The sequence below is a fragment of the Carex rostrata genome, chromosome 20 (genome assembly GCF_964058835.1).
Source record: "Carex rostrata chromosome 20, lpCarRost1.2, whole genome shotgun sequence".
Lineage (NCBI taxonomy): Eukaryota > Viridiplantae > Streptophyta > Magnoliopsida > Poales > Cyperaceae > Carex > Carex rostrata.
The window spans coordinates 7,926,398-7,940,889 of record NC_135937.1 but is presented as its reverse complement, the minus strand read 5'-3'; the positions used below and the strand labels follow the sequence as shown (position 1 = coordinate 7,940,889).

The 14,492-nt window shown below is 34.6% G+C and overlaps 2 protein-coding genes across 2 annotated transcripts; both read right to left on the bottom strand.

Moving 5' to 3' along the window:
* Window positions 1-3,773: 3,773 nt before the first annotated feature.
* On the bottom strand, window positions 3,774-6,333 carry LOC144572627 (Ribosomal protein L14p/L23e family protein). Its single transcript, XM_078322274.1, has 5 exons — window positions 6,159-6,333; window positions 5,742-5,821; window positions 5,430-5,495; window positions 5,030-5,133; window positions 3,774-4,344 (listed from the first exon to the last, which is right to left on the bottom strand). Exons 3-5 carry the CDS (start codon window positions 5,461-5,463, stop codon window positions 3,970-3,972), a joined length of 513 nt encoding a protein of 170 aa, XP_078178400.1. The 5' UTR covers window positions 5,464-5,495; window positions 5,742-5,821; window positions 6,159-6,333; the 3' UTR covers window positions 3,774-3,969.
* A 1,766-nt stretch (window positions 6,334-8,099) lies between these two features.
* DELTA-OAT (ornithine-delta-aminotransferase) lies at window positions 8,100-13,972 on the bottom strand. The gene is made up of 10 exons (XM_078322273.1): window positions 13,709-13,972; window positions 13,504-13,612; window positions 12,718-12,948; window positions 12,006-12,165; window positions 11,514-11,569; window positions 11,025-11,177; window positions 10,374-10,471; window positions 9,966-10,046; window positions 8,799-9,032; window positions 8,100-8,446 (listed from the first exon to the last, which is right to left on the bottom strand). Exons 1-10 carry the CDS (start codon window positions 13,837-13,839, stop codon window positions 8,308-8,310), a joined length of 1,392 nt encoding a protein of 463 aa, XP_078178399.1. The 5' UTR covers window positions 13,840-13,972; the 3' UTR covers window positions 8,100-8,307.
* Between the last annotated feature and the right edge of the window lie 520 nt (window positions 13,973-14,492).

Genomic DNA, 14,492 nt, shown 5'->3' with positions numbered 1-14,492 from the left:
TAAAGACTTGCCACATTTGATTTTGGTACCAATTTTAGGTACCAGATCGATTGTGCTAAGGATTCTGATTTCAATGAAATCGGTGGTATATACCACTATTTTTCAAAAAATATATATAGATTATATTCTATTAGTTCAAAAATAATTAATCGATTATATATTCCTACAAAAATAAGAATATATATAACTTTAAGTCAAACGATATTTCGAAAAAGAGAAATATTTGAATTGCAGTTAAATAATAATAACAATATTATTCTCGGACCGGTGACATTCTCCAAACATATCCAATATTATAAGTATAATAAGTTCAACATATAAACTATATATTAACCTTGCATTTTACTTTTGGTGACCATTAATTGTTCTAAAGTTCTGTGAATCTACAATAAGCTCTGTTTTAATGTATATTCTTAAAATTTGTCAGAATTCAATTGGCTGAAAGACATGTAATTATATGTAAAATATCGGAGACTTCTTTTGTCCAAACAAAAATATGAAGAGAGAAAACTTAATTAGTTCCCAATTCCCCCCCCCCCCCCCCCCCCCCAAACCCCAAACACCTTTTATTTAATTTGGCAATTGGATTGGTGCAAGCAGAGGCGGAGGCACTGAGTGTAAATGGGATCAATTGGTTCTCATTTATTTTCAAAAAATTTGTATTTATTGATAATTTTTTATATAATTTAGGATAAAATATTATGCAACTGTCAAATTGACTCTCATTTGTAGTATATCATTTTCATATACTTGGTCCATTCACGTTTTAACCCTCATAGTTTAAAAGTCTGACTCCACCTCTGAATGCAAGAATGTAAAATTATAAACTAATAAAGTCCCACGAATTAAAGAAAAGACCATAGAAAACAAATTCAAAGCAACAAATCTTCAGTCTAGGTTTTTTTTTTTTAATTATAAAATGTGTAACAATTAATTAATCTCCCAAAATCTTTGTTTATCGTGCGAAATTATATTTTCAAAATGATAAGTATATTAATTACAAGGACCTTGTAAAAAAAAATCTAAAAACCTTTCCACGCAGATAATTTACATCAGTTCTTTTCTCATATGCATAATTGGCCATGCATCACTTAAATTTTGACAAAATTTGCACATAATTAGCGGCTGCATTCGACAATTCAAATGACACTTCTTTTGAAAAATAATACATGACATCAAAATATATATGGCTGCATAGGTTAATGGTTTATCTTTTCATTTCAAATATGAATTGAGAATACAAGTGACAAACACACACACACACAATATATATACATGCATGTACATATATACGTAGTACTGTTAAATTACTTTACAAGATGCAAGGTAGGCATGCATGCTCCAAATCGAACACTTAAAACAAATCGGTAATTAAGTTAAGTAATTTGCTAAAAACCCCTCCATAAAGCAGCATTTTAAGGAGCTAAGTAGTGTAGCTATTAATTGTACCGACACCGGCAAATGCGTTAAATATTACCAAGGCCAACAAAATCATGCTTAATTTCGTCGACTCGATCAATCTAGGGAAGCAGTTCATGCCATATTATATATACAAACACACACACACACACACACACACACACAGACATGCACAGTCACACAATGCAACGTCGCTACTGTGACATATATGCAACGTTCCTTCGTTGAAACGATGCCAAGAAACGCACGACATACTCCCTAACAATGCCGAAAAAATCCCCGACACAACCCCCATTACACCTGATCATTTGGTCTTGTCGTAGCCACACACCCTCCATGAAATTTTGATCCCGAGTTGCGATCAAAGCCGCTGATTGCAGATAAATTGTGGCAGCGTGCCTCACTACTGGGTTGCTAATGTTTATTTTCGACGTGTCTATGCCAGGGATCAACTCATTGCCACAGCTGTTATAATTGCGGCGGTATCTACGGCCCCTTGGTGATTCGAGGATGTCTTTTAGGCTTGTGTATTCGTAGTGGGCCCGGTTGGTAAGGCTGCCGCCGGATGATTTTGATTTCCTCAAGTGAGGGGAGATTTTTAGAGACTTCATCTCGGTCTCCATCTATCTCCCTCCGGCCGGCAAAACGTGCTTATGAAGACGAGGTTTTTTTATAACAGAAGGAACCGAAGAAATTGATTGAATGCAGGTGGTTGTGTTGGTATAGTACTTTTCAGGACAGAGAGAGAAAGGAGGAGGAATTGGTGGTTAAGTTTAGGTTTGCTAAATTTGGTATATTCAGACTATTTTTTTACAACTGTAATGCACAAGGACAACTCTCTTGTTGATTTTGAGTCAGTTTAGTGCACTCTCATGTATTTCTAAAGAGATTTAAACAAGAAAAGAAAATTTTATCTTGGTTAATTATATGCATTGGTATACAAATGCATGTTTAGTTAATTAAGATAACAATAGAATATTGATTATATATAACATGTGAATATTATAAGAAATAAAAAAGCGGTTAATTATTGTGTTTTACTAAATATATACTAAACCACAGAAAAAGAAAGTTTTGGAAAACAGAAATCCTATAAAAGAAGGTATCTGTTACAAATTTGCTGCAGCAGAATATATATGTACTGAACTGTCCTTCGAAGAGAAACAATGTTGACCAGAACAATGAATTTTCATTTCTATTTACTGTTTTTCCATTAACAGAAGAACAGTACACTAAGCAAATAACTAATATTAACAGCAATCAACTAGGTACGTACCGTTATGCATTAGTACTGCTGAATAGTCGATAATCATCTGAGCCTCTATAAATCAGTTTTACTGGTTCACATTTACTGATTTTATTTGTATATGTAACTTATAAATTATAAATTCCAATTGCAAATTAAGCTAAGGGGTTTATATATATATACAACTTCCTTCTCCTTGCTTGTTAGTATCTCAATAAAGGGGATGGTTTATAAATAATAAAAAATAAAAATGGATATCTTTTCTTAATATTTCAGGTTGTATATCAAATTTTCTACAATTTAAAAAAATTGTCATTCGTCCAGCCATGCTGTGCTATTACATTAATAAGTAATTACAATAAAAGATTGTATTTTCTAATTCTAATAGTATAATTGAGCAACAATATATATATTGGTGAGATCGTTCATAACAAGTAGCACATAAGACAATTTTATTAATTACCGTAACTATGTCCTTGAACGGCTTTTCGGCATTTTTCGAATCAATCGAGCAATAAACTGAATTAAATTGTTTAAATTGTGTTACACAAATCACTGGATGAGTAAGTTGCCTTGCATATTACATTATGCATAAGCATTAAGCAATTTACCCGTGTGAGTTCCCAATTTCTTTTTTTCTTTTTGGTCTAACCAGTACTAAATAGGGAATAATGAACTTCGTATAGTAATTGATATTTCATGTGCTCTACTAGTGTAAAACTTTTGTAATTGTTGCACTTTACTGTGCCCTTGATATAGTGATATGATTTGAATTGCCAAATAGAACTACAATTCGTGACTCTTTAATCACTAGTAAAGTTTGGTTATGTTAGAAGTGAAGTTGGATCCTTAAATCCATCCCATCAAGTGCTAACCAAGTTCAATTTTAGCAATAATTTGCTCCAATTTTGATTTATGTACAACTTAAAAACTTATTTGTTCTACCGATGTCATTTTTCTTTAGTAATATTGTGAGCTGGATCTTTTTTTTCATCCAAACAAATTCCTGGTTTTGAATTCTCAAATTTGGTAAAAGAATTTTGCTAAGTCGCAATATGGAAACAAAAATTCCAAGGGACTCGCGTAATTACAAATTCAAGTCTACAAAGGCAAGAATTAAAAGCATATATTTACTGATGCCAAGAAGCCAGCACAATCTAACACACCAAACAAACACATAAAATTAGTTTCCAGTTCTTTATAGAACCTTTCATCATATTATTGATAATCTAGTTCCTTGACTGTATCAAAGAAAAAAAGAAGTTGAGAAGATTAAAAAAAACTAGTTTTTCTCAATTGGAACCTCATGCAATGTGCTCGGCAAGTGCCAGAATCTTGACGTGTTTCTTTTTCCTCAACTCATGAGGGACCGGACCAAACACGCGGGTCCCAATAGGCTCACCCTGCTTATTTACCAGCACAACTGCATTATCATCAAACCTGATCTGGCTGCCATCACAGCGGCCACGCTGCATCGCTGCACGAACGACCACACCATAAACAACATCACCCTTCTTGACCTTGCCGCGGGGCTGTGCCTCCTTGACAGACCCAATGATGATGTCACCCAGCTTTGCGCCTTTCTTGCTCTTCAATGCTTGGATGCACATCACGCGCTTTGCTCCCGAATTATCTACTACTTTGAGGTTTGTTCTCATCTGGATAAAGGTTCTTTGTTGCTGTTACAGAAAGAGAAGGTACTGTTAGTATCACTTCTAGTTGAGAATACTTTTTAAGTACCGATGAAACGAGGAATTGCAAAAAAGTGATAAGGGAGTAGAGAAGTAAAAAAAAAAAAGTCGTACACAACAAAGAAAGTAAAGATGTAAAATTGTACTAATCGTCATATCAGTGTAAATGTGCAGGTAAACTGCGTCGTAAAGAGATCAAAGATAAAATAGGATCTGGGAGATTTAAGCAACTGAGGGGCAAGTTTGCAAAGTGAATATTTTGCACATGAAAAAAAAAGTAGAATCCTCAATTACAATCAGAATGATATAGTAAAAAAAAATATTCAAAAACCACAGAGGGGCGATATTACAATATTTGTACGAGCTTAATATCAAAAATCATCAAATCAGCTCCTAAAGACTTTTTCTAACAATTCTTAATCTGCTTCATAGCCATGTGTCCCAAAAATATATATTTTTGAGTTAGTTTTGTACATGATCAAGAGATTGAAAACATGAAGGTCAAAATATCAGTTTGATATGTTAATTTCCAACAATTTTCACCAAAGGAAAATAGTTCAGGTGCCACAACAAGGCAAAACTAGCATATCCAAAAGAAAATAGTTCTGGAATAATACAGGAATAGATAAACTTCATTGCAAAAAGATTTTGCAAAGATAAAAGCAAAGAATACCTGAAAAAAGATATCACTGTAGTTGACCTTAGTCGTTGCCCCACGGGCAGCTGAACCGACTCCAACCAGACTGGTACCAACTGCTCCAAGCAAGGTATGACCCACTGTACATAATAAAACACAGTAAAATGTTAGTGCTGTCCATGGCGCTTATTTACGAGTTTTGAGGGCAAAATGATCGTAGTTCGGACTAATAATATGAAAAATTAACTATAATTGTGAAAAAAAATGGACAACCGAGTATAAAATCTAGGCAAAACTGCAAAATTTAAGTTTGCTTGGACCTCAAAATTGCACAATTTGGATAGTTCGCACAGACTGCAGCAGTAAACTGTTCACTACAACATAAATGAGAAAAAAGGGTAAAGAGAAAAGAGTGCTGTCAAGTAGCATAATTTACCTGAAGACGATTTTGAAAAAAGACGTGCAGCCATTTTAAGTAGATACTAGATAAAACCTTGATATCCTGCCAAAAGAAAAGCAGATTGCTAAGCAATCGGACTTGGTTGCTTTAAATTTCATAGAAACCAAGTTTATACAAACCACATTCAGTAAAGAAAAACCGAAAGCATCGATGTCAGATTTATGAAATAAGAAAATGCAGTTAATTAAATGAGAAGATTAAGATAAATCAATCTGAACAAATAACAACATTTAGCCACAAATCTCAATTAAATGAATAAATGAGAAGATCAAATTGATTAAGCAGTACCTTGCTGTAGTTCAACCAAACAGGAATGTTGTTCTCAATGTCAATTGCTAAGGAAGATCATACTAAGCTTTAGAACTCATCTGCAAAAGAAATAAACCAAAATATCAGATTTAAGAAATGAGTGAAATGCAACACTCAGGTAAAACAATTTAATCTATATCCAATTTCAACTATGTCATATTTAACTATGACTCTTGATGTGCAATTGGTAAAGTAATCAAACTTGGAATCAGTTAATTTCATTGTAGAAAGCAAAAGCTAGATAAAGTTATCAAACTTAGACCCTATAGTTGGACATTATAGTGAACTAGCCTGGTATCACACACAGAGAGGAGGCACAGAGGCAGTATGTGCTGTTGAGGAGAGGATTAGTATAGTATGTACTAGCAAGAGAAAGAGGAAGAGGAGAGAAGTTGCCTTGAAGCCTTGAAGGAGAGCGAGAGTTCACCGAGACACGGAGAGAAGCGTGAGGTTCGGGGACGGCACAGATCGGATCTAGGTTTTTACAATTTGGAAGCAAGGTGGAGAAGTGTATAGGCGGATCGGCGACGAGAGTGAGACGGAGATGAGTCCGGAGGCGAGGGAACTCGAGGTAGGGTTTTACTTTAACTCGAGACTAGGGAACGAACGGCCTAGATTCATCCGAACGTTAACATTTGGAGCAAAAGTCTCCAACTCGACTCGATCTCGATGCTCAGGATTCAGGAGAGCGAAATAGCAGCCAGGAAAATACGTGCATGTCGTCACTTCCGTTGTTATGTGTCTGATCAAAGTTCAATTCTCTGTGTAGTGATTAAATTGAAATAAATAATCACAGTACATTAGTCATGTTGTAATTATGTGTTTCGTATCACTTTTATTATATTTATCGCATTTAACTTATATGATAAAAAAAAGTTTAAGTGCTCAAACGTTGTTATATGATCAAAATATGGTTTGATATTGCAATTATCAAAATATGGCATCTCAAAGGTATCTCACTGTGTACCTTTTTTTTTTTTAATTTAGTTTCTTCCGAATCTTTTTAGCTTTTTTTTTACACTTTTTTTTTTGGTTTTTTGGATGGCTATGAGGGGACCTAATAGAAGAGTCGGAGAAAATGAATCTGAATCAAACGGAGTCGTTGTTATATATAAAACAGGGCAGATATAGATAGGGCTGCAAACTAATCGAATCAAATCAAACTTATCTCAGTTTGAGTTTGAGTTTGAAACTGATTCGAATCGAACTTGTTTGATTTGTTTCAGAGCGAACTTCAATCGAACGAATTAATTGCGATTTTTTTCCTAATCGAATTAAAGTCAACCGAATCACAAACTATGGATTTTTTTTAGCAGCCATCGGTAGTTTATGCATTAGTTTTCTTTACGCTGAACAAAATTCACACGGTTTCCTTTTACCTTTCACGAATTCACACTGATGAATTATGAGCCAGCCCAAAATTCCTTTACCCTTTACACTACTAGATTGATTAAAATCACGGCATGGACCTAGTCAAATGAAACTTATTTCCATTGTTAATTTGTTACGCTGCTGAAATATTTTCCTATTATAAGTTACCATTATATTAACAATTTTGAGCTCTTATATAAGTTTGATTTCTACATTATTAAAGATTGATGGTTGAAGCCATTAGTTGCATTATTTGAGATTTGAATCTAAATAGTTCACGAACCAATTTCAAACGAACTATATTCAGTTTGAGTTTGAGTTTGAATAAGATTCGAACCGAACTGATTTAATTTGTTTCAAAACAAACTAATTTGAAATCCAATTAATTATGAATTTTTTTCGAATCAATCTCAAATCGAATCACAAACTACGAAATTTTTATGCATCTCTAGAAATAGAAGATAATGTTCTTTAATACAATCACATTTTGATACTGACATCCTGCTTTTTGGAACATCAACTCTTATTATTTCTACTGCCATTTGACTACCATATAAATAAATAATATGGTCCAACGAAAATGTGTGCTAGATATCCTGTGTTCACTATGCAGCCATTCGTGTAGCATGTTACAAGTAGATTGAAATTAACAGAATATCAAGAAGCAACATGGTTTACTGCAAGATAGGAGGCACGGAAGCTTAGAATTAGTAATGAGTCCTGACACATACACACACAATTATATTTAACAGATTTGTAATTAATATTATGAACCCAGTGCATACAGAATTTAACAGAAAATTTAAAAGATAACTAAACAATGAAGACCTCGATCCAGATTGCTTTTTTGCTTGCCCACCATGTAACGATTACTGGATTTTCTGTGAATGTCTTATCTTAAATGAGTGAAATGAATTCCTTCGACCCATCAACAGACTATTCGAGTTTCATCATCTCTTTGCAATACAAACAAAGACCTCACCTGGAGTAAGTACACTAGCCTTTGGGTTTCTGCAACCCAAGCAACTTTTATTTGAACTAACAATAACAAATTTATTTGCTTCCTACAATTATTCTACTCTAAAACTTATTGTTTCTTCTAATATCCATCTAATATCCCCATACACAGGTCACTGCGATCCTAAGGCACGAGTTACACTTGCTAGTTTTAGGCCTACACATATCTGCCACATTTGTCACACGATTCTTTCTCCTTTGGTGCCTCAGCTTTGCTGGTTTGCTTTTTTAATTTGGGCAAATCGAATTCCAATGCATCATTGAGTGCCTTTGATGCTTCAGTAAGCTCCTCAATACTGCCCAAGGAAACAGAGCCTTTTAACCAGTAAACAATAAAAGCACTTTCTTTAATTTTATTTTTAGCAATATTGCATAATTTCAATTTGAACAGATAATGAGCACTGATTCAGTCTACAGAACTCTGCATAAACACAGTATCATGCATAAAAACACAATGTACATAAATATATCAATAATGCCCCTCAAACTTAAAATTATGACCCCTTCATTCATCAAGGGATATGTGTTACATTTATAGATGCCGAGGGGAATAATACATATTTCCTCATAATAATGTGAGGTCCTTTAGGATCACAATTCCAATTCTTTGGTTAGTATCCAATAAATCTACATACCAAAGTTTCGTACCTGATTGTCAAAGGAGGGGCCAGTCGAATTATAGTGTCATGAGTTGGCTTAGCTAGTATTCCTCTTTCCTTTAACTTAATACAGATATCATAAGCCGAGACCGGTGCAAGAGCCTCTGCATTTAATTCAACAGCATTTAATAACCCTCTACCACGCACGTCTCTTATTATATCAGGAAATTTGTTTTGCACTTTCACTAGCTGGTTCCTCAATTCCTGCCCCAAATTGGCCGCCCTAAGAAGAAAGAAAAAGTGAGAGATGAACTAGCTTTTTATTTCTTTAGAAAACTTTTGCTATTTGGGTTACAATCATATAAATTCAGAGTCTTGGGCTATATGAAAACTAAAAAATTAGAGGCAAGAAAGGAAAGAAAAGGAAATACAAAATATAAGTTGCAAAAGGGCACCCAGGTAATTAGTCAACTGGAAATAGAATCTCATGTGTAATTAATGCACAAACTATCTGCCCCGATGGAGATTATAAAGTAGTCTTTAGAAATTGTATTAGTATCTTCCAATTATAATTGAGACAATGGATCCGGTAAATGATAGCTTAATTTTCTTCCCAAGGATATTTGTTATTTCTCGTAATTATCCTCACTACAATATAGCACCCTCTCCCATTTTGGTCCTTAAAAAGTTTCTGTTTTGCACAAATTGATCTTGCCACTACCACTGGGTCAATATATTAGACTAAAATCCATGTTAGCATCCATATCATGATGATGTCCGTGGTAAGATTGAATGTAATATTTAATTTACTTATGATGATACTCATGTCAATGCTAGTTTTTTAAATCAATACGTGATATCGAGGACAATAATATTAGCATCAATGTCATCTGTATTGACAGTGCAACTATATCAACATTATTTGCATTGATGAAAGGACACCAGAAGGGTGAATAAATTATTCTTTTTATTTGATGTGAAAGGTAGGACCAATTTGGAATAACAAATGGAAACTTTAATTACCAAATTTATACTTATAGAACTTCAAAAACCACAAGGGGTAAAGAATGACACTATACGAACCCTCTGTGCAATTAACTCAAGACAATGGGACAAACCTTCGTTTTGTTCTTCAGTAATTCAGGTACCTTTTCCTTATTTAAAATATTGATAAAATAGGAATCTTTAAGCACATTTCTTAACAGAAGCAATGTACCTCTCAGTTAGTCTTTCCTCTTTGACTACGTCCAATGCTGCAATCGCTACTGCACTTGCCAAAGGATTCCCTCCAAATGTACTGAGTATATTAAATAAAATAATAAATAAATGCTTCTGGCCATGAAACATCAATGTGTCATGTATAAATACAAATAACAATAAGCCCGCCAAACTTTTTTCTTCATTATGTAGCCCAAGCAATTAGAAAAATGAGGAATCTTGGTCTCTTCAAGTAATACAGAAGAGAGCTTATGTTGTATATTATTGTGTTTCTTAGGAAAACAGGTCAATTCCATATGCAGTGCAGGGTCATGTACAGTTTTATTCAATACATCACATGATAAGATTTTACAGGCTGACACATTAAATTATCAGCAATTATATCTAAATGAATAGATGTGCTGACCTTCCATGTTCTCCGGGCCTGAAACACAGCATTATGTCCTTGTCAGATAGTACTGCACTAACTGGTAGTACTCCAGCACCTAAAGCTTTTCCCAATATCTGTTTGATATGGAAATAGTAGAAAATATTATGGACAAAATTTACAACCTTAAATAAGTATTTTCGAGTCAACCAATTAGTAATATTTATAATTTAACAGAAAAAATTTAACAATTAACTGCTTTTACAAACCAGCCTCAAAATAAAGTCAGGCTTCTATTCACTTCCATTTTCCTCCAATCCAATTAATAAAAAAAAAAAAGACAGTAAAAGAGTACATCTAAAAAAAAGAAGCAATTTTCAGAAAAAAGTGGAAGCAATTTTCAGAAAAAAGTGGAAGCAATATTCAGTTGACTGGCAAAATGCCTGATCTGCTACCGTATCACTAATGCTAAGAAGAAAAAAAAAGGCAGGTAAACTCGAATTCATAACACCTAAGGTAACAGAATATTTCTGTTTAGATCTGAACTGTCCGATCAGAACCCGCACAAATATTAAAGGAAACCGTGCATTCCATATCAGGCTGGATTGACCCGGATATTGATTGAACGGGTCCGGATCTAAACAGAAATATTCTGTGTTACCTAAGAGGACATGGACTCAGTAAACTCACCACTACATCAGGACGTATATTTTCCCACTGACAAGCTAACATTTGTCCAGTACGCGCTATGCCAGTCTGGATTTCATCTGCAATCATTAGTATGTTGTGTTTGGTGCACAGAGATCTCACGGCTTTCAAATAACCGTCAGGTGGAATTATTACCTGTGCAAGTTCAAGGTAATTTAAAAAAGATTATTACAGTTGCCATTACACAATTATACACATATAACAAAGTGTTGCTTGAAAAGGACAGTCAGTCAGTAGGACTGGGAACGATGTTACAATTTGTTGTCTAAAATATAATATTAAACCAAATAAACACCAAAACATAGCCAAAATAGTAAACAAATAAAAGCTCAAAATTTACAGGTAACGACAACTCTCTATGATATATTTCTGGTTGATATGGTTTTATACACAAATATCACACAAGCACTGGAGTATCAAAATCAAAGTCTAATGTTAATCAAGAAATAAACTATATCTTAAGATATGTACCCCTGCTTCTCCTTGAATTGGTTCAAACAAAAACCCACATATCCTATCTCCATGCTCTGAAGGTTGCAAAAAAAAAAAAAATAGTGTTATAATTCCTTCAAAATCTGACAAGAACAAAACCAGAATAAAATATATATTGCTGATTAATCATGGCACAATTTACTCGCTCAATAATTGCAGATTCAAATATCTTAATTGACAAACTGGTAGTCATGTACCCTCGTGCAGATGATCAGAACTTAACCTGATCCAATTCATCCCCCATGTAAGCCCAATGTGTTAATCAAAACTTCTTACCGCAGTAAGTAATCATTTAACTTAATCTTACCAAAAATCTGAGACAGTTCACCACTGCAGTTCACGTAACTTTTAAGTAAAAAAAAAGTTGTTAAGCCAGTGTCTGTAGCAAAGCAATAAGCAAATGATTGATTCATTGCTTCAATCAGGCCCAACAGCTTAAGCCAATATTTAAAAATGGGAACAAAACTTGACCTTCAAAGATTTTCTCGAGAGCTGTAATATCTCCAAAGTCAACTTTGAGGTGCCCGGGGACAAAGGGGCCGAACCCACGAGTAGCCTCATTGTCACAACTCATAGAAATCACGCCAAGTGTGCGGCCATGGAAACAACCACAACACGACACCATCAAAGCCTGAAACAGCATATTACTTTTAACTAATAGTAGTACAGTTGTATGAGGTCCATGTACACCAAGTATATGTTCTTAAACAGTCTTGACACTACACACAAAAAATTTCAAATTTGATTTTTCACTGAAATTTGACTACCACGTGTTGTAAAGTCTTCATGTATAGACCTCAATTTGCCCCGCAACTAACCTACTGGCAAGTGCAACTCAAGTAAGCCTCAATTTTAGTCTACTCTCTTTGGACCAATAACCCCACAACATGCAAACTATTCATCAATTTATCCTCAGTCACAATTCAAAACCTTTTGAGGCTCGATTTGGCATAAAGTGCGCACTTAAACACAAACCAAACAAAGAGGAAAGCAAAATTCCACAAATGGACAAATAATGTGGCTAATTTCATAGGCAAAATAGTGCTACGCCATACCAGTTGGCACATAGAATCCTTACCAGTAGCATACTGCTACATACACACACAAAACGATACCAAAATCTGAGACAACCTTCACAGTAATAAAAGAAAAGTAAAAACTATCAACAGTTTTGGCACCTCACCTCATTCTTTGGTATCTTTTTCTTTTCATATCCCCATTTTCTTGCCAATTTGATAGCTGTCTCCACACCTTCAGCTCCAGTATTCATTGGCAGCGCCATATCGTACCCAAACATACTCGTCAACTGCGCAGCAAAGACCGGAAACTTGTCGTTAAAAAAAGCTCTAGAACTAAGAGTCAGCCTCTCTGCTTGCTCAACCAAGGCCTTCATCACTTTTGGATGGCAATGTCCCTGGAAAAAAATAAACAAATTTCATTGTATTATTAAATTACCTAAAGAGAATTTTGTACATGGAACTCGAGTATCTTCTTCAATATTTTGTGTAAATAAAGCTGATATAGCTAGAAATCCATTTTAATTTAAATGATTCAAGGAATGAAGAAATTAACTGGTATAATAGATGAACAGATGTTTTGATTTCTAGAATTGGGAAAAAATGATAATTAAGTTGGACACTGGATTTAAGGACCTAACTATAATATAAACAAAAAAAATTTGGTTCAAAAAACCTCTTAACCTTGGATTCACTTGCCTATCACAGAATGCCATCTGTCCAAATTCTCCAAAGGCTTTGTAGCCTAAATTTCCCCGAGATCAACATACCATACTTGACACAAATTAGGTTGGCACTTGTTAATATAAGGTTGATACACATGTTTGATTGACACTTATTGATGCAAGTTTGTTTAAAAGTTGATATTACAATTTGAGGATTAATACCTGATTAAAAGACCAAAATCACTTCCCAAAATAAAAAAAAATTCAAAGGTTATAACTTATAAAAACCTGATTAACTGCAGAGTAAGCAGATAAAAAATCGATGTACTTGTTCCCTTCCGGGTCCCACACGCAAGATCCCTTTGCTAGAGAAAATACCATGGGAATTGGATGATAACTGCATAATTGCGCATTATCCAAATTAATTACACTAAAAAGCTACAATGCCTCCGACAACAAAAATACAGAAAAAAAAAAAAAAGCAATCCTATACTTGTGAGCGCTGTGTTCATGCTCCAGGCGCATGAGCTCCTCAGAAGACAAGGCCGACGATCTGTCAGCTAGGGCACACATGGTCCGCGTGTACGCAAGTTTCTTCACAACTCTCCTTGCCAAAGCTGCCATGTTTCTCCTCTCTCTTCCCAAAAATTGAAAGAGAAAATTTAGAAACAAAAAAAATTAACAGAGAGAAAGGATGTATAATGAAGGCTGGAGAGTAGAGAGAGAAAGTGGTGAGTGGAAATGGAAATTCGGTGCGCCCCTTCCTAGGCGCCTCTTTTATTATATTTTATTTCAGTTTCCCAGTACCAATTCTGTGCACTTCTATTCTGTAATGAAACGTGCAACGAATGCCACAAAAAATATAACATCCACGAGGAACCGAATCATGGAATTTCCTATTCTCAGAATCACTGCGTGTGGATTCGACGTGCGCCCCCGGTTCAAAAATTAACAGTGACCGGCTCCACACGCAGTGATTGAGGGAGCAGGAAATTTCTGCACCCAAGGAAGTAGAGGATTCGGAGTCCATCCATGAGGGCCTCCTCACATAATAGTAACAAACGAATAGTTCGTGACTCGATGGAGTTTAAAATTATTATTCGGATATAATTCTGATATAATTCGGAAATAATTTGGTACAAAGAAACAAATATAACACAAAAAGAACTCAAAAAAAAAAATTAATTTTTTTTTCGCATTTTTCTCGTGAATAATTCGTGACTCGCGTTTTATTCTCGAATAACACATATTGTACTCTTTTTGCATTTTATACGAAA

Excerpts from the sequence above, each read along its gene's own strand:
- LOC144572627 (XM_078322274.1), bottom strand. The coding sequence starts at position 5,463 with ATGGCTGCACGTCTTTTTTCAAAATCGTCTTCAG. Across the intron at positions 5,134-5,429 it reads TTTTTCAAAATCGTCTTCAG|TGGGTCATACCTTGCTTGGA; the intron begins GTAAATTATGCT and ends TATTATGTACAG. Across the intron at positions 4,345-5,029 it reads ACAGTGATATCTTTTTTCAG|CAACAAAGAACCTTTATCCA; the intron begins GTATTCTTTGCT and ends TTTCTGTAACAG.
- DELTA-OAT (XM_078322273.1), bottom strand. The coding sequence starts at position 13,839 with ATGGCAGCTTTGGCAAGGAGAGTTGTGAAGAAACTTGCGTACACGCGG. Across the intron at positions 9,033-9,965 it reads GAGGAAAGACTAACTGAGAG|GGCGGCCAATTTGGGGCAGG; the intron begins GTACATTGCTTC and ends CTTTCTTCTTAG. Across the intron at positions 8,447-8,798 it reads GCCCCTCCTTTGACAATCAG|TATTGAGGAGCTTACTGAAG; the intron begins GTACGAAACTTT and ends TTCCTTGGGCAG.